At 45.6% G+C, this 20,328-nt stretch overlaps 2 protein-coding genes across 2 annotated transcripts; one reads left to right on the plus strand and one right to left on the minus strand.

Annotated features, from left to right (window-relative positions):
* The first annotated feature begins 1,876 nt into the window (after nucleotides 1-1,876).
* dgke (diacylglycerol kinase, epsilon) lies at nucleotides 1,877-14,164 on the plus strand. Its single transcript, XM_079729135.1, has 11 exons — nucleotides 1,877-3,204; nucleotides 3,773-3,932; nucleotides 4,443-4,562; nucleotides 5,541-5,684; nucleotides 6,164-6,321; nucleotides 7,147-7,195; nucleotides 7,461-7,574; nucleotides 8,888-8,959; nucleotides 9,707-9,834; nucleotides 10,297-10,408; nucleotides 11,435-14,164. The coding sequence occupies exons 1-11, from the start codon at nucleotides 2,750-2,752 to the stop codon at nucleotides 11,651-11,653; spliced, it is 1,731 nt and encodes a 576-aa protein (XP_079585261.1). The 5' UTR covers nucleotides 1,877-2,749; the 3' UTR covers nucleotides 11,654-14,164.
* A 199-nt stretch (nucleotides 14,165-14,363) lies between these two features.
* On the minus strand, nucleotides 14,364-18,667 carry LOC307070606 (E3 ubiquitin/ISG15 ligase TRIM25-like). Its single transcript, XM_079729134.1, has 8 exons — nucleotides 18,008-18,667; nucleotides 17,784-17,879; nucleotides 17,120-17,353; nucleotides 16,701-16,869; nucleotides 15,760-15,906; nucleotides 15,527-15,652; nucleotides 15,004-15,063; nucleotides 14,364-14,901 (listed from the first exon to the last, which is right to left on the minus strand). The coding sequence occupies exons 1-8, from the start codon at nucleotides 18,608-18,610 to the stop codon at nucleotides 14,369-14,371; spliced, it is 1,968 nt and encodes a 655-aa protein (XP_079585260.1). The 5' UTR covers nucleotides 18,611-18,667; the 3' UTR covers nucleotides 14,364-14,368.
* Nucleotides 18,668-20,328: the final 1,661 nt, after the last annotated feature.

Here is a 20,328-nt window from a genome sequence, read left to right on the forward strand (position 1 = left end):
TCGGCATAACTGAAGCTCTCCACATGCCCCAACTTATAATGGACATTATCAAACTTCTTCACGAAAATATTTAGTTTTCTTTGCATGAAAAATTATCATTTAAATCCACAAAGAATATATATGTAATCCGGGGCATATAAAGACTGGGACCAGAAAATAATTACTTTCTCTCCATTGAAACCCATTCAAATATTTTCGATCTCACAGGTCCCATGGGCTCTACCGGAAGGGGCGTGACTTCGCCGCTAGGAGGAAAGGGTTTTTTGGGGGGGCTACAGGAAACAGAAGCGTCCATTCAGTCCTCCCCCAGACTCCCCCTCCCTCCTCCAGGGAACCTTGCCCGCAGAGCATGTGACCCACAGAAAGGGGTCTTTTGGTGTTATATAATAACACCATTAATAATATTTATACTCTCTTCCTCTCTGCTAGGAAAGGAGGGTGTGTGAGAAGGAGGCAAGCTCGGTCAACACAAGGGCTGCGCTGTGTAGCCCAAACCCCCATAGCCCTTCCCAGCGACGTGTCAAAGCACACTCTCCAAACACAGATTGCGCTATTTAATATTATTTTGCTATGTTTTCGTGTCGTGGTTCCTCACTTTACCCTTATCTCAGTGGTGGTTTTAGGCATGGGTGAACCAGGCAGCCGCCCGGGGCGCCATATTTGTGGGGGCCGCAAAATCACATGGGGGGCGCCACGAGCAGTAAAAAATAAAAACGCGCCGCGAAGTGGTTTTCAATGAAGTACATAACATTGTGTGGGGAATTGGTATGAAAAGAAACATTGCACCGTGGACCTCTGGGAGTGAGGTCAAGTGAGGTCTAAATCACGAAACTGAGGTTCATCCTTTCAAAGTAATGAACAGTCGGATTAAAACTTAAATGTAACAGGATTTAATTGAAAGCTAGAGAGAGTCGACTTTTCTCTTTATATTTATTTATTTTTGTCTAAATTTATATTGATATAATAATAAAAAATATAAAAAATTAAAATCTTTTTTATTTAACTTACATCTGTATGTCATTGCGGGCCACCAGGAATGTTTCTACGGGCCGCCATTGGCCCGCGGGCCCTACTTTGAGAACCAATGATCTAATCGAATGTAATATAATTGTGTTGTGTCATTTAATGAGTGTATTATGTAAGTCATTATGCATTATACATTTTATTAAATGCACAGCCCTGTTTTTTTGGAATTAATAACCAGAGAACAAATGTTGACACAAAACGACCACACAACCCAAACATGCATCAGCATTCTGTATCAAATGGAAAACTGATTGGCCTAATCGTTATGTCCCCCAAACATGAGATTTAACATTTCTGTAATGCTAAATAGTTTGTATGTACATTGAGTAATACATGAAATGTAATATATTATATGTATACATACTATTATATAAATCTCCACTGAATTTCATTCCACCTGAGGCCCAAAATGATAGACGTACAGTATATTGCTGTGTTTGTGAACCTACCTGTGTAAACTGCAGCCAATATCAGGAAAACGAAAAACAAGCACGAATGTCTTCATGTTGTTCACCTTTGCTTCCAAAGGCTGTAGTTCTGTAAGACACTGTCTGCAGGTCGAGGAGGCTCTACCACTGTAAGACGCTGTCTGCAGGTCGAGGAGGTTAAAACCTCCCCACGTCACTGACACCCAGAAAAAACACCGAGATTTGAATAAAAAAGAATTACATAGTAAGAAAAATAATACTGAGGAATTATGGACGTTTTAATTATAATATTAATTTCATTTGATGTATCTTGTGCTCTTATGAACATTTGGTGTATTAATTCAACATCATAATTCCTGCGACGTATTCGTCAAGTAAATCAAGAATGTTTATCCAGGGTGTAACTTTTATTTTCACCACCAGGTGGTAATGACGTTCAATTCTGTTCTATTTTTGACAGCTCAATTTCATTAACGTTATTACGTAATTAAATCCACACCAGATTACTAGCACGCATGCGCGGACGCACACGAACACACACCAAAATACACCAAAATACCTTCTCTTGACCAATTCGGAAACGTGTCGCCTAATATTTTGTTGAATTCATGGATATCGTGTTTATTTTCTTTAAAGTCATACGATATGTCTCTACATCAAAGGTGGCTTAGGTATAGGCCTATATCAGATCAATGCATCAAAAACAAATATCATGGCGACAATTAAAAAAAAAAACAAGGCGCATCGACGTTTTGAATCCGACGCGTCAAAACACGTCAAACTGCGTCATTGTTTCAATTTCCGCATACAGGCTGCTGATGTAGCAGCGTGATAACGGACGGACAGCTCTCGATGTTTTGTTGTTGACTAAAGCTGCAGAAGTATCGTCTGATCTGACATGGGACGGTTGTGAGGAGGAGGCAGTGAAGTGCTGCAGCCCCCCACGGAAGGGTGAAGGAGTGACAGGAAACCAGAGCGAGGGGCTTATCTCAGCAGAGGACAGAAGCAGCTGCGGCATCCAGCAGTAGGACATCGGCAGGAAGCTGTTGCGGTGTTATAAACACGACCTGGTAGGCGGACCACCAAAGCCTTTGTTGTTATCAAACATACCTTTTAAACGCAATCTATCTGCACGATTCGAACTGTGACATCGCCGGTGGACGGTGCATATAACGTGCATATACCATGGCCGTTCAGATATGTTCTGCAAAAACCAAGGCTAATTAATATCGCCCCGTTGAGTATAGTTGACCGCGTCTGTTCCGGAGGAAGTGCATACGACCCACAGGTCATACATGTCGAACATGGATGGAGACGAGGTGCAGGATGACCGCGGGTCGCGGGAGGAGTGGACGCTGCTCTTCTGGACGTCCCTCGCGGTCATCATACCCGTGGTGATCACGTTGTGGTGCAGCACCCAGCGCTCCAAGCGGAAAATACACACCAAAGAGTTCTTCCGCAAGAGCAAGCACGGCTGGCACTACACGGATCTCTTCCACAAGCCCACCTACTGCTGCGTCTGCTCCCAGCACATCCTGAACGGAGCCTTCTGCGACTGCTGCGGGGTGTGCGCGGACGAGCAGTGTCTGCGACGGGCGGACCGAAGTCTGGTGTGCAAGGAGATCATGGCCCCCCCTCGGTCGAACGGAACGTCGGAGCATCACTGGGTCCGAGGCAACGTTCCACTGGCCAGCTACTGCTTAGTGTGCGAGCTGCAATGCGGGACCCAGCCAAAGCTGTGCGATTTCAGGTAAGTTCAAATGTCTTGTATCCGTTCGCTCGTTAGCCTGGCACCCTAAGTACTCCCATAACAACCACTCTGAACGCTTGAACATAGCTTCAAGTGTATGTATGACTGTAGGACGGCTAAGGCTACGTATGACACTGATAACATGTTTGTGAGTGCGGAAGTATTACCTTCTCCGAGTTATAACTTCAAACCTGGCAACGGGGGCGGCATGTGGCTCAGGAGGTAGAGAGGGTTGGCTGGTAACCGGAAGGTTCTTAGTTCAATCCCTGGATCCCCCTAGCTGAGGGTTATCCACCTCACCCTGACTGCTCCCGACGAGCTGGCTGTGGCCTTGCATGGTTGACACCACCGTCTGTGTGTGGATGTGTGTGTGAATGGGTGAATGTAAGACAATATTGTAAAGAGCTTGTGGCCACTGGTTAGAAAAGCGCTGTGCTATAAATGCAGTCCATTTAACCGGCTTCCCATTTTTCCAGGGGAGCCGGTTGTCCCAGAGTTTTGCCTCTGCGGTATTCTGTGTATACTTGACCGGCGTGTGCTCTCTCCCCCCCCCCCCCTTGCGCTGCAGGTGCATCTGGTGTCAGTCCACGGTGCACGACGACTGCATCCCCAGCATGACGGACCGAGGCCGCTGTGACCTGGGCGAGTTCCGCAGCCTCGTCATCCCCCACCACTACCTGTACAACGTCAACAAGCTCCGCCGGAGACACCCCGAGGACTACAGCAAGGTAGAGCGGGGACAGGACCCAAACATCACCTGCTGCAAGCGTCCTGTACGACCAGAAGGCCAGAGCGGGACGGCGTGACAAACAACTAACAAGAGAGAGAGGGGGGAGAGAGAGAGAGGCAGAGAGAGAGGCAGAGAGAGAGAGAGGCGGAGAGAGAGAGAGTGATGCAGAGAGAGAGAGAGGGAGAGGCAGATAGAGAGAGAGGCAGACAGAGAGGCAGAGAGCCAGAGAGAGAGAGAGAGAGAGAGAGGCAAACAGAGAGAGAGAGAGAGAGAGAGATTCAGAGAGTGTGAGAGATAGGCAGAGATAGAGAGAGAGAGCTTAATGCACGATTTTCCACCTGTAGAAATCCCTGCACTAATATTACAAGGTTTGGTGTTTGTCTTTAACTGTCGCCCTCTGGAATCCTGGTGGGTTTTTGCGTTGCATTGAGGGGCCGAGTTCTACGGTTCATCCCATTGATGTGTGTGTGTGTGTCTGTGTGTGTGTGTGTGTGTGTGTGTGTGTCAGCTTGGCTCCTCCTGCGGCCGGGGCTGGACCCCCGTTCTGGTGCTGGCCAACACGCGCAGCGGGAACAACATGGGGGAGGACCTGCTGAAGCAGTTCAGGATCCTGCTCAACCCCGTCCAGGTGGGTCCCCCTCTCCCCCCCATCTCCCTCCCCCCTCCTCCGTGGACCCCCCCCTCTGGGTCTCCAATGCTCCAACCCCACTGCGACCGTTCAAATGAAGCAAGAGTCCCTGATTGGTCCGGTTGTCCTCCTTAGGCACAGTGGGCGGGACTTTGTTCAGTTCTGGCCTATTAAACGAGATCCTGTCCTGCATCTGGAGCAGGCTTGGTGTGAGTAACCATGGTGATCCATGTGTCTTGTAGTAACCATGGCGATGTTGTACGCCCCCCCCCCCCCCCCGATTTAGAAGCAACCCTGCAGACCTGCGGCAGTACGCCCGATAGTTCCCTCATAGCCCACTCAGAAATCGGTAGTAGAATCCGTAGTATTAGTTAAGGAAGTTTTATAGGGAAATAAATCGTGCATAAAGCTGTGTCTCACTCTCTCTACCTTTCTGTCTGTCTGTCTGTCTCTCTGTTGATCTGTCTCTCTCTGTTTCTGCCTCTCTTTCTCTGTATCTCTCTCTCCCTCCCTGCCCCTCTCTCTATTTCTCTCTGTCCCTCCCTCCCTCCCTCCCTCCTTCCCTCCCTCCCTCCCTCCTTCCCTCCCTCCCTCCCTCCCTCCCTCCCTCCTTTTTCTCCCTCTCTCCCTCCCACCCTCCCTCCCTCCTTCCCCTCCCTCCCTCCCTCTCTCTCTCCCTCCCTCCTTTTTCTCCCTCTCTCCCTCCCACCCTCCCTCCCTCCTTCCCCTCCCTCCCTCCCTCCCACCCTCCCTCCTCTCTCCCTCCCTCCCTCCCTCCTTCCTCTCCCTCTCTCCCTCCCTCCTTCCCCTCCCTCCCTCCCTCCCTCCCTCCCTCCTTCCTCTCCCTCTCTCCCTCCCTCCCTCCCTCCTTTCCCTCCCTCCCTCTCTCCCTCCCTCCTTTTTCTCCCTCTCTCCCTCCCACCCTCCCTCCCTCCTTCCCCTCCCTCCCTCCCTCCCTCCGTCCCTCCGTCCCTCCAGGTGTTTGATCTGTCCAAGCTGGCCCCCTCCAAGGCCCTCCAGCTCTGCACCCTGCTGCCCCCGGGCAGTGTGCGGGTACTGGTCTGCGGGGGGGACGGCACCGTGGGCTGGGTGCTGGACGCCATCGACGCCATGAAGCTCAAGGTACCGGCGGTACCACCGAAAGACATCATGGGACGGTCCATTATCAATGATAACGTGTAGCCACAGTGGCTATCCTGTTAGGTACAGGTATTGACAGGGACAACACAATCCGACATTAAGGCGATGTTTTATTGCCGATACCCGATAAGTATTGCGGTTTTGTAAAAAAAAAAAACAGGACGATATTCCGTATTTATTTTTTTCCGATGTTATGTTTTGTGTGGTCCAACGTTGGGATTCGGGCTCTTTATGACAACCATTTTGTTTTTTAAATGAATGTGGCCGAACAGAACCAATTAACTCCTGGCGAATACACATTAAGGCTTTCTAATCTATGTGATGCCACCATTCCTATGTCAGCCTGACATCAACGGTTTGGCGGAAATCAACACTCGTAATTAGCACACGACTCCATTCTAGTTACGTTTCCCATCCCTGTGTCCTATCCTCATCCCCTTTTGGTGTGTTGATGTTTTCAGGGCCAGGACCCCTTCATCCCTCAGGTCACCATCTTGCCCCTGGGCACCGGGAACGACCTGTCCAACACCTTGGGCTGGGGGTCGGGCTACGCAGGAGAGATCGCCGTGGAGCAGGTGCTGCGCAACATCCTGGACGCCGAGGTGGTCAAGATGGACAGGTGGGACGACAGCAGCCGCAACACAAAGGACCTGGTGTCCGCTTTTCACTGGGCTAGTCGGTCGGCTTAGCTTAAGAGGTGGAGCGGGTCCACTTGGGACCGGGAGGTTGCTAGTTCGATCCCCGGCTCCTCCTAGCCGAGCGACGAGGTGTCCCCGAGCGAGACACCTCACCCTGACTGCTCCCGACGAGCTGGCTGTTGCCTTGTGTGGTTGACTCTGCCATCGTTGTGTGAATGGTTGTAAGTCGCTTTGGATAAAAGCGTGTACTAAATGCCCTACATGTAAACATAATGTCCAGACATGAGATAGCTTTGTTTAGTTTATTTGTTAGGGACATTTACATTTACATTTACATTTAGGGCATTTAGTAGACGCTTTTATCCAAAGCGACTTACAATAAGTGCATTTGTTACAATAAGTACATTTGTCATAAGAAGTGAAACAATATATCGCTGTCGGTACAGTAAAGACGTTCATAGAACCAAGTGCAAGTATTACAATCGCTAGGCTAACACATTCCCCGTATAAAGCAGTGATAGCAGCTACTGTAGATGCTACACAATTAAGTACCTTGAATAAGTGCCAGGACGTACAAGGGACAATGTACAAAAGGCATCAGTCTCTTTCTACATAAATCAGCTGCCCCAAGGGAGTTACACATTTCATTGAAAATACAATACAGCTTGGAATAGGCCTACAACATAGAAGAAGATTAGTATTGTGTTTTCAGCTGCCACATTCCATTTTTTTTTTTTTTCTATAAATATACTGTACGCACACGCTCAGAACAAGATTGACAACTTGAGTTTGGCATTGTCTTTCAGGTGGAAGGTGCAGGTAGCCTCCAAAGGTCTCTACTTCCGGAAACCAAAGGTGATAAGTTCAAAATGATCCTAAAAATGGTTAAATTTACGTTCTCACTCTCTTAAGTATTTTCCGCACTGCCATGGTGTTATTATTGAACAGCCTTTTAAGTTGAGGGTTAACGACATTGGCGAGAACTCGCGGCGTTTGCTACTGTTTACGACGTCCGTCACACGGAGGAACGACGTGGCAACGTCCGGGCGTGACGCAATGCAACAGGGTAACGTCTGGCTAAGGCTGGCCGTCCATCGCAATGGTTTCTGTCCTCTTGCAGGTGTTGTCCATGAATAACTACTTCTCAGTGGGCCCGGATGCTCTGATGGCCCTGAACTTCCACACGCACCGGGAGAAGACTCCCTCCTTCTTCTCCAGCCGCATCCTCAACAAGGTAAGAGACGCCGGGACGCTCCTGTTGGAAGTGTCTGCCCCTGGTGGTGTTCCTGTTTGTTAAAACTCCCAAGCAGTGAGGTGGGAGGATGCCCCCACAATGCACCACAAGCGGCTTCTTAAAGCTTCGTTATGGTTCCACGTTGACGCAACGCAATGAACCCGCAGACGCTTCGACGCAGTCGTAAACCTGTTTCGGTTCTAGGTCGGGTTACGCTAGCGGACCAATCACAGACCTTGCCGCTGCGACGCCTCGACGCAAGGTTAACATTTTTGGGAGGTGCACGTCAGGCCCTTACGGTGGACGCAAAGAGGGTCTGCGATGATGCAATAGGTCTGTAAACCCCCTTGTGTTGCGTTGACGTGGAACCACAACTAAGCCTTTAGACCAGGGGTCAGCAACCTTTTCAACTTGCAGTGCCAGTTTTACATTTTCTCGTTAATGAGTGTGCCTTAAGCAACAATATATTCAAAATTAATCTGAATTATGACACAGCGACCAAAAACATTTCCAGAAGACCTGGAATTGTACTATTTCCATATAGTCCACAATCATGCATCAACATTTTAAATGTTTTTTTGGTTGTTATATTTGCAACATGGGCTTACAAATTATAATTACATACGTCCCATCTTAAAACACCATTTTCAGAAACTCATTCAAAAACATATTTGCACTTTAAGAAATGTAAAAAATGAGAATATATGAGAATGTTGGAACCATCCACATCAATATCTTTACGACATGTACAGCTTTGCAAAACCATGTGAAGGCGATGCATAAAGGCCACTTGCAACAATATTTTAAATATTTTCTTCTCTATTACTCACAACATAGTTTTAAAAACTATTAATTGATCCCATTTCAGAACACTGGTTTCTGTAACTAATTTAAACATATTTGCACTGGGAGGAAATGCCCAAAACAGAATAAAGTGCAAAAAAAATCAGTAGTTATGATTATGCTGCCGCATTGTGCTGTGATTTTTTTTTTAATAATAATAAAAAAATAAAAAAAGTGCCTAGGGTTGCCGACCCGTAGGCACCCAAGGATTGTGTATTAGAATACAAGTTTTTATCCACACATTTCCTAAAATATCTATACAGTTATGCATACGACTTTTACCCATTCATGAAAATAATCGTTGATGGTGTTCTGTCAAAATACATTTATATCGCTAAATACCTAGGTATATGTGGTCCTGTTACATATCCAACTGATTATTGCCTTTTATTTAAATCATGCAGGGCCATGGTTAAGAGTATCCATAGTGCATCCATGTTCACTGACTCTCCTCTTCTGGGTTTCACTAGGTTGTGTATTTCCTCTATGGAACCAAAGATTGTTTAGTTCAGGAATGTAAGGACCTGGATAAGCGGATTGAGGTAAAGTAGTGTTGCTATAGTGCTTTGTTTTGTGTGTGTGTGTGTGTGTGTGTGTGTGTGTGTCTGTGTGTGTGGTCACATGCTTTCATAGAAAAACTGCTTGAAACATGTGGGCAATCTTAAAACCTGAAGCAAATCCTTTGCTAATTTTAAACCATAGCCAACCAACATACACTGGAGAGAACTATGGGATTAAGATCCCACAAGATTTTCTGTGGTTTCCCTTTTCTGTGTTTGTGTGTGTGTTTGTTCGCCTGTGTGTGTCGGTGTGTCCGTGTACTTGTGCATGCGTGTCTGTGCGCCTGTGTGTGTGTGTGTCTGTGCGTCTGGGTGTGTGTTGGTTGTTGTGTGTGTGTGTGTGTGTGGGGGGGGTCTTATCTTGTGTGTGTGTGTGTCCGTGCGCCTGTGTGTGTGTGTCCATGCGCCTGTGTGTGTGTGTGTGTGTGTGTGTGTGTGTGTGTGGATCGTTGCTTGTGTGTGTGTGTCCGTGCGCCTGTGTGTGTGTGGGTCGTTGCTTGTATATGTGTGTGTGTGTGTGTGTGTGTGTGTGTGTGTGTGTCCATGCGCCTGCCTGTGTGTGTGTGTGTGTGTGTGTGTGGATCGTTGCTTGTGTGTGTGTGTCCTTGCGCCTGTGTGTGTGTGGGTCGTTGCTTGTGTGTGTGTGTGTGTGTGTGTCCATGCGCCTGCCTGTGTGTGTGTGTGTGTGTGTGGGTCTGTGCTTACCTGTGCCTGTGTCTCCTCCCACAGCTGGAGCTGGACGGAGAAAGGGTCCGGCTGCCCAGCCTAGAGGGCATCATCGTCTGTAACATCGGCTACTGGGGTGGGGGCTGCAGGCTGTGGGAGGGCATGGGGGACGAGCCCTGCCCCCCCACGAGGTAAACCTAGCCTCGACCTGGACTCCGTTCTACTTTTGGGAGAAATAGGCCAATAGACCGCCCAGGTCGTTCCATGCTGTCTCGACAGCGAATCAGCAGAGCGTTACACATCAGCGGCAGCCATCTTTGTTGTCGTTGTTTTTGTTGCTGTTGTTGTTGTAAATGCCATTCCGGCGCTCTACTCATCTGCACCGCCATCGTGTTTGTCCCGCCTCATATTGGATAAGGGGTTGGGATTGGTCAGTCTACCTCGTACCGGTCAGAACTCCTCCTGTATTGGATAGGGATCCCAGACCTTATCTGCAGAGCAGATTAAAGGTGAGCCCGCGAGGTTCGCCTGGCGCCCAGGCCCCCACTAGGACCAGGGTTTGTGTAAGGCCTTCCACTAGGACATGTTGCAGCTTCTGCAGACTGTTGATCTATTAGTGTGTGTGTGTGTGTGTGTGTGTGTGTCCGTCCTAGGCTGGACGACGGCCTTCTGGAGGTGGTGGGAGTGTTCGGCTCCTTCCACTGCGCCCAGATCCAGGTCAAAATGGCCAATCCGGTGCGGCTGGGCCAAGCACACACTGTGCGGGTGAGGGGACAGACACCTACACACCTGATCACTTACCTCTTTAATACTGCATTACTTCATCACTTACTTCATTACTTACTGCATTACTTCATTACTTCATAACTTACTTCATTACTAACTTCATTACTTACTTCATCCCTTACTTCATAACTTACTTCATTACTAACTTTATTACTTCATTAGTCAATTATTTACTTAATTAATAACTTTGTTTCTTACTTAATTACTTATTTCTTTGCTTAATTCATTACTTACTTCATTACTTACTGCATTACTTTATTACCTACTTACTTCATTACTTAATTCATAACTTACTTCATTACTAACTTTATTACTTCATAACTTACTTCATTACTTACTGCATTACTTCATCACTTACTTCATTACTTACTGCATTACTTCATTACCTACTTACTTCATTACTTAATTCATAACTTACTTCATTACTAACTTTATTACTTCATAACTTACTTCATTACTTACTGCATTACTTCATCACTTACTTCATTACTTACTTCATCCCTTGCTTCATTACTTCATAACTTACTTCATTACTAACTTTATTACTTCATTAGTCAATTATTTACTTAATTAATAACTTTGCTTCTTACTTCATTACTTAATTACTTATTTCTTTGCTTAATTCATTGCTTAATTCATTACTTACTTCATTACTTACTGCATTACTTCATTACCTACTTACTTCATTACTTAATTCATAATGTACTTCGTTGCTTCATTTGATCAAAACGGATCAATTATTATTATTATTACCTCATTACTTACTTCATTACTTCATTCATTACTTACTTCGTTGCTTCATTACTTCATTAATTACTTCATTCATTACTTACTTCGTTGCTTCATTACTTCATTAATTACTTCATTCATTACTTACTTCGTTGCTTCATTACCTCATTACTTACCTCATTACTTCATATCTTACTTCATTATTTACTTGATTACTCACCCACTTCATTAGAGAGTCTCTATATAAACCTGTACCTGCCCGTGGCCGTCCCCCAGCTGGTGCTGAAGAGCTCCAGGATGCCCATGCAGGTGGACGGGGAGCCGTGGGCCCAGGGGCCCTGCACCGTCACCATCACCCACAAGACCCAGGTCCTCATGCTGTACCACAGCGGGGAGCAGACGGACGACGAGGACGAGGACGCCGACACCAGCGCCTCGGAGGCCGAGAGCCCCGGCCCCCACGACTCCCCCAGGCCCCGGGGGGCCCGGCTCTGACCGCCCGGAACACCCTCCTCACTACCTCCCCCAGGCCCTGACCGTCACTGGCCCCCTCCCTCCTCTCCCCCCCCCGACCTTGTCGTCACTCCTCCACGACCCGACTGGTCGGTGCCACCCTCACTTCCTCCCCGCCCTCCTGCCTCCTATCCGGTGCCACCCTCACTTCCTCCCCGCCCTCCTGCCTCCTATCCGGTGCCACCCTCACTTCCTCCCCGCCCTCCTGCCTCCTATCCGGTGCCACCCTCACTTCCTCCCCGCCCTCCTGCCTCCTATCCGATGCCACCCTCACTTCCTCCCCGCCCTCCTGCCTCCTATCCGGTGCCACCCTCACTTCCTCCCCCTTCAGCCCTTTTATAATACCGAGCACTTGGCTTTCTTTGTCGTTTTTTGGGGTTTGTTTTTTGGGACGTTTTGAAATTGTTTGATAGGACCACGCTAGGGAGACCCACTATCTTCTGAGTTACTTTGGTCCGGTTTTTAATGTTACACGACGGCGATGTATCGCTGTGTCCCGGGTTTACGTTTTAGTTTACTTCTTTGGTTCGTAGGGTACGAGGTGTTCTTGTAGTGGTGGTGGTGGTGGTGGTGGTGGTGGTATTTCCCAGCGTCACGCTAACGATGTAATGTAACCCAGACCTCAGGCAATTCACTTGTCACACGTTGGCCAATCAGGTAACACTGAATTATTTGGAAGACCAATTGCTCTTTGCACTGATCCCTGAGTGCCAAATTTACTGTCACGGTAGATCACTCTAAAACGGTAATGTAAGACTTTTAAGACCCGCCCTAGGCAACCACACAGCGGATTTATGTCCCCCAGGAAATGTCTGAGCTTCCAAAAGGCAAACTACTCCTTAAAGAAACAGCTGAGGCCCAACGTACGTATGTGCGTGGCCTCACAAGATGAGCACTCCGCAGCTAATGTATTGGTTCGAATGCGGTTTTAAAGGCTCCTATCCCCTACACGTCTACACTGCTTCTGGAGATGTAGATCTATATATGTCATTCACTGGATACTTCAGTAGGCCTCGTTTACGTCTCAGACACAGCGTCGTAAGCGGGCAAGGCTGACCGGGTTGTTTATCGATGTCTGTTCTTAACTATCTAGAGAGAACCTGGCTGGATTAGGTCAAAGTTCGAAGTCGTTTTCATCGTGTAGTCTTTGAAATGATGAAGGGCTTCTTGCTTCCTCGCTCGTTATCTTCTTTTGTACTTTGAATTGTTTTACACTGTTATGGCACACAACACTTTAACACTGCTGACCGTATTGAAACCGTATACTGTATAGGTTATAGGTTATTCACTTAATATAGTATATAAACATTAGTTTACCATTAACATGACCATACCAGTAGTTTGAATATTGCATGGATTGGCTGTCACTACCCTTATTTAAAGATTTGTTAAATATACAATTTGAACTGCTTGCAATAATGAATACAGGGTAGTTTTCTAAGGTCTTGAAGACTCAAACAGCCAGGAATATTTTAAGCCCTCATATCAATTTAACAGCCAGTTTTGCAGTAATACTTGTTTTAAATGTGTGTTCCCATAAGGCTCAGGTCACAATACTTCAGAGTAGTCCCAATGTGTTGGTATTGGGTGTGTGTCTTTGCACAATCAAATGCTTACATTTGGGCATGTCTTTATTTTTTGGTGACAATTTGGCCATTTAAAAATAAAAAGAGGCCGGTAGTCCAAGTGTGATTCTATTTATACCAAAATTCTGATAGCCATAACTCTGACAGATGTTTTACGTAACAGTGAATTAACAGACGTCGTGCTTACCTTTTTACTTGCCACATCGATGTTTGTGATTGCTATTTCTCTTAAAAACGCAAAATAGGATTAGCCATGCAATGCTTGTGGAATACGCAAGAACTTTGTGTTTAGGTGCTTTACTTCCCTACCTATCATGTTTGTTTCATTGTAATTGTGCACAGGTGCCCCTTTGCCCTCAACCATATTCTACATGTTTACAGTGTCAGATACAGACTTCATGGTGTTGTACTGCGTGTACCCAAACTATTGGTAATCAACGCACTGGGAGAATGTTTTGGGAAGTGGAATGTTATGTCGGCTTTGGATGTTTCGAGAAAGTGAAGATGTTCAATTTTAGATGCCTAATTAGCAGCTTTTTGTTTATACTTTGAGTGCTCCAGTATTTGTGTGACAGGCCCATGCCTCCTTCAAATTAAGAGTTCAAAAGATTTTTCTAATTTACAAAACAAAACGCTATACTACATGTGTATCCACGGATTACTTACATTTGTTTTACCTTTGGCAGCAATATTCCTCACTCTTTTCTGTAAAGGAAAGAAACCAATTCAAATATGACACTTAATTTAACTTTTATTCAAAAATGAAAATTATTTGAACACTTAATTAACCCTGAAAAGAAAGTTGAAGCTCCCACCACTTGTGATTGTCATTGATACTCTCGAACAGAATGTACGTGAGGTCCATTGAAATTGAAAACATTCTCATAAATATTTTCATATGCATAAACTGTGTCATCGCTTTGCTTCATAAAATGAACGAGCAGATGCTCTCAAAACCTTGATTACTTCTAACGAACATCATTTATTAACGATTATCATTTATTAAACAAACACCAGGTACATGTTACAAAAAAAATATTCCTCCAGTAGGGAAAAACCAAGACCAATGACATTTAACTTCCATGTCAAGAAACCAATGAATAAAAGCATTTCAGCCAGACAGCTTGCACAAGGCGATGGAAGAGGTGTTGGAGAAGATCCAGAAGGCCGGGTACACGGCTTGGACGAAAGGAATGCTAAACGTGTAGAAGGGATTCACCCCATCAGCGATGCTGTAAAACGTGGCCGTTCCCTCATCACAATCCACCAGCACGCCTATGCGCTTCGAACTTACACTCTCCAGCACCGTCTCGCTGTTGTCGTGCCAGGCAGACAGCTTCAGGGTCAACCACTCCACGCACCAGGACTGGTCGTTACGGCCCAAGCGACTGGAGGGGCCTTTGCGATCCATGCTCTTGTAAGACAGCCCTACGGCCACATAGTTGTTGCTGCTCATCTTCACTTCCCAGTAGTGGCGTCCTCTGGAGAAACCCTTGGAGGTCAGCACCTGGGAGCAGACTGAGAACCGCGCCGGGCCGTCGGGGTAGTTCGCTGGCTCGTCCATCACTGAGGCCTCAGTCAGGTTCTCGCTCAGCTTCAACCGTCTGTGGGCCGTCTTCCGATCAAAGGTGAGCACCGTGGCGTCTGTTTAGGGGAAAGGTTTTGGGTCAAGTTTCGTTATTGGAGACCGTGAGATGCTTCCACCAGTGTGTAAGCTCAGAGCAATGGATAAAAATGTCCACATACACTTGAGAAGCTCGTGTCTGGATACACTGGAGGTAAGGCGGGGCAGGATGCTAGAGGTTTCTGAAACAAAGAACATTGTACGATGTATGACGAGTGGGCCATGTTCATGTCTTCAGTGGTATGCACTTGACAATAGGGCTGAACGATTAATCGAATTCAAACAAACATTGCGATGTAATAGAATGCGATTTGCAAAAAGCAAGGGCTGCGATTATATCAAAAAAATTTTTTTTAATGTTACTGACTGGAGATCAGTAAGATTCATATTATAGTAATAGTTAAATAAAGATGTATCAATTCATGCAACAATTCATCTCAACACAGGCCTGGCCTAAAGGAAAGTAGTTTGGATGTTGACTGCTTCCAATGTTGTGTTGGTCATACTATAAAAGGTTTATTGCTTGTTTAGTAAATAATAAGATCACAAGGAACTTAATAAAATGTATAGATTAGATTATTTCCCCAAATCGTCAGCCCTACTTGACAATTCAATATTGTGAATGGTTGACAGCTTGTAGATTACCTGGATCCTCTGTTGATTTCTGTTCAGGTTTGCAGCTTTTGGATTGAGCTCCCTTAGAATAATCGGGGAGGTTCTCCACAGATCCTGCTGCCTTCACCTTCTTTTCCTTTGGTTTCTTCTTGGGTGCTACATGAAGCAACATTATAACAAATGTGACTCTCTGGAGGAATTTGATCGCAACACTAAACCAAGGATAGTATTTAGCGTCACAGACAAACAATGAGCCGTCTTACGCTGAGGTCCTGTTCCAGTGTGCAGGAATATCCCCATTTTCTCGAGATCCTCGCGGTTGAAACAGAAACCTGGATCCCTCGAGGGCCTTGCACCTTGTGGTGGCCCGGGGCTGTCTTTGCTTTTGGAAGATGCCTTTGGCACGTCTCCTGAAATTCAAATGTCGGTAATGTTATCCTTCAGGCTTTCAGAGCCTGGGTTTGGAATTGATTCTGGATTTTGCCAGAGTTGTCCACCGTGTAGGTATGCTTGCAGGCTTTAAAACATTAAATCATTTTGTTGATCATTAAAAGGTTGAGACAGCCACATTGAGCAAGGTCAAACTAATGTAGTATTTTTTTTTAATTCGAATCACTTTAAATCTTAATTTTAAATAATTGTTTAAAGACTTGTTTCATTCATCATCCTACCGTCTTCACAGACAACTTAAAAGCAACACTTATGCCATTTTGGAAATCTGACACAAGAAAGGTTGTAGCTCAGTTACTTACTCCCACTTTGCAGTCTATAGTAGTACTAGCTGCATTGGTTGAAAATGATTTCACACTGATTTAATAGCTTTCTATGGTTTAATTGCTACCACAATGCAATGAGATTAACCTGCAGTATGTTCCATAAGAATTGTAATTTTTTATGAATCTAAATTATATAAAAGTCCACCACTTCAAAACGCTTGGCTATTTTAAATGAAAGTCTCTTCCTCTTAACTTGCCTCAACATTGTTCTCAATGGATCAAATTTATTTACATAGTGCAGGGTTGATAACCTGATGAGTAACAATGTAAACACAGCTAGCCTGTGTCTGGCATGGTGCAAAGTCCAGCATTACAAACTAGCATCTTTATCCACCATGTATCAGGCCTCTCTGAACATCAGCCATTGTGCCTTTGGCACGACCACCTGTGGATTACACTGCTGTCCCGAGGACGGTTTAAAGGCCCACCTGGTTTGAGCATCGCTGCTCTGGTCTCCACTGGATGTTTCAATAGTTCACATAGAAAATCCTTGAAGACGACAACGAAGGTCTGGGCGCCAATCACGTCCTTAGAGTCCAGGGTCACCCGAGGTGGGACGAACTCGAAACTGATCACTGAAGGCAGGTCTACTGAAGACTTTCCAAAGAAAAAGTAAAAAAAACATTTTATTACAATGTAAACAAGATAATATCAAGAGACGGCTTCTAAAACAACTAAGAGGTCAACGTTTGACCATTAACTAGTTTAAACCCATTTCAAAACTATCGGCCAGAATTGTGATGCAATTATGACATCTAGGGAATAAAACATGACTATTTGAGTAACGCACATTCCCTGTGTGTATCGATCCTCTCCTTCAAAGTCTTACTGAAATTTCACCTCTCACCTGCAGAAAGGCTAGGGTGTCTGACTGACTCAGAACATCGCTGACGGTGTCTTTGGCAGTGTCCATCTGCTGCATATTCTGGCGGAGCTTCTTTATGCCGTTGGCGTACTTGGCCTCTCCACTCTGCAGCTGGCGGTCCACTGCATTCATGGCTTCACGCTCCTCTTTGTCCAGCATCTCTCGGATCTTCTGGTACTCAGCCTCCAGCATCTTCTTCCTGTTGATCACAGATTCCTAGCGGTAGCCCATTCATGACAACGTTATACAGGGCTGGGCAATGATTCTCATAATTATCATTTTTCGGCATTGAATGCTATTGCATCAACATGAAAATAAGATATCAACTTCATGTCATGCCGTTTTATTCTCTGGATTAATGATGGTAAGGAATGCCCTAAACACACTGGTGTAAATTACCTGCTGTGATTATTTAATGATACCTTTTTACAAATCACCTAGCCCTGAGATGAGATAGGTAGCAAGTGAGGTCAAAGGCTAGGCTATTGCACACTGCTTATAAACAAAGTCATTAAACCGAAGGTAGAATCAAGGGCTGTTTGCATATCATAGGGAAATTATAAAGGGTGTTTCTCACTTGGGGAAACGTTGAAGTTTAAGACACAAGCGCCCACAGTTAAGTAATTTGACAGCAAATAAAAATTACCTTTAACTTTCTCTGTGCCTCCGTCATCTGGGAGATGGTCGTCTCTGTCTTTTCAATCTTTGAATCCAGCAACACCAACTTGGACTTGCAGTCAGACTACAAAAAAAAAAAATAGATCAAAAGGAAGCTAGAAGGAAGTAAAAGTAAAAAAATAAAAAGAGGAAATGACAGTAACACACTTGTACACAAAGATCAGGCAAAAATGGACACACAAACACACGCACCTCTTTCTGAGCCTTCTGTTCATCGGGAGTCGAGAAGGGGCATCCCTTGTGGACCTGCTGCAGGCAGAAGCTGCAGATGCAGCGGCTGTGTTGGACACAGAAGAACTCCATCAGCTTGTGATGGTCGGGGCAGATGCGCTCGCTCATGTCCACGAGCGGCTCTCTGAGCTGGTGCGCGCGGTAGTTCGGGTTGTCGAGGTGGGGACGAACGTGCTCGAGGCAGAAAGACGCCATACAGGTGAGACAGGTCTTGGCCGCCTCGGAGGCCATACACGTATCGCACATCACGATGGGCTTTTTGACGGCTTCCTCTTCCTTCTTCTCAAACCCGATCTCGGTCTTACTGGGGCGGGTTCTGAACGTTTCCACCACAGTACTGAGCACCGTGTTCTTCTTGAGCTCTGGCCTGGTGGGGAAGTGAGCCCGACATTGAGGGCAGTCGTAGCTCTCCTTCCAGGTGGCCACCAGACATTCCTGACAGAAATTGTGTCCGCACGGAATCGTGACCGGCACTTGGAAGGGACAGAGGCAAATGCTGCAGGTGAGCTCGTCCTCCAAGTCTTTTAGATATCGAAAACTGCTTATTTCTTCAGACTCGGCCATGTTGAACGCAGTGTTGTGCTGTCGTAAGAGAAACGAAACTTAAGTCATGTGGCATCAACACGTACGTAATCGTCCGGAGAACGGAACCAGGAAGGAGACATTTATTGTCTCCTGTATTTATACGGGAGCCAGAGGGCGTGGATGTTCTGCAGACGAGTAATAGTGATGCTCGCCTGCTCCCGTATACATTTAACGAGAGTCTCCCTCTATCCCTCTCTGACCCCAACCCCATAAATTATGCAATTGCATAATTTATATTTATCTATATCTACCTCTGAGTGTTTTTTTAATGCTATTTTTTAATTATGTGCAATATTGCTCACTTTTTATTGACTTTTATTGACTTATTTGGATGACTTTTACGGTTTGTCAATTTTGGTTGCTTGTTAATTGTACCGTCTGTTGACTGACTTTCCACCGTGAGCTACTGGATACCTGAATTTCCCCAAGGGCATGATTAAAGTATCTACTTACTTACTTGTGTATGGGAAAAGATGCGCTGTAACACGGCGGCACCGTGCCTTAAACCTGCTGCGTCGTGTTTTGCATCACAAAAGACGTTCTAGTTTCCTTACTGCCCAATACAGACCACCATATTCCCCAAAGTCATCTGTGGCTTAAGGCCATCCTCAGAGAGTTTGGTTTATGACACCTGTGGCTATTGGTGTGGGTGGTTCTTCCACTTTGATGGAGGCCGCAGACTTAAAGGAGACTAATTTACTCATTAGGTATTCACGGTGTGTCGATGGATACCAATTGTTATTGTAGGGTTCGGGTATTATTATTATTCCGGATTGGTAACGCATAGGGGAGTGGGGTAATTAGTGCCAATTTTTACTTAAAGTGCCCTTAAAGCAAGGGGATAACAGTAATGCCTCCAACTAAGATATCTACATATAGTTTAGGATGTTGTGCATCCCTGGGAAAAAACTGTTTGAGAAATAGAAAAAAAAGTGGTTTTGTGGCACAACTTGCCCCAAGTACAGGGTAAGTTGTGCCATTAGAGAGAATACACTGGGGTATATTGTGCCATTGATTATTGAAGTAAAACAGATCATTTTAATCTCACAAATGATAATGCTATATAAAAGCAAGACAAATTCGATACAAATTACTTGTTTAACCTTTATTTAAAATTGTAACATCAAAGGCCACTTTTCTATAACAAGGCCTATACATGAACACCTAATTGAGTCTCACACTTCACAGATCCAGCCTACAAGGCTTACAACTTAACATCCTACTTGTCAATGCAGAAGGGAAATATGAACTTTTGCTCCTTTCTGGATGTACCACCAAGTTTTGTGGTGTGGTTGGTTTACATAATAATAATAGATACTTTACGACAGGGGCGTAGGAATGAGTTTAACATTGGGGGGGACACATATCGGAAACCTGACAGATCCGGTATAATTTTTAGGTGGGACAAATGCGCCTGTCTCCGATATTGGAGAGGACACGTCCCCTCCGTCACCCCCTGGTTCCTACGCCCTTGCTTTACGACATCAAAGGCCAATTTGCTCAAACAAGGCCTAGTGCCACATGAATACACAGGCTACTCAGAACAAAATCAAAATTCCAAAATGAGCGCCTAATCATCTGCATCTGAATCTCTTCCCAGATTCGGCCTACTACTGAACATCCCACGTGTCGATGCTGCAGGGGAACGTAAATTAATGCTCCCTTCTCGCTGTACCCCCAAGTTTTTGTGGTATGGG

This window comes from Pollachius pollachius (assembly GCF_949987615.1).
Source record: "Pollachius pollachius genome assembly, chromosome: 2".
NCBI lineage: Eukaryota > Metazoa > Chordata > Actinopteri > Gadiformes > Gadidae > Pollachius > Pollachius pollachius.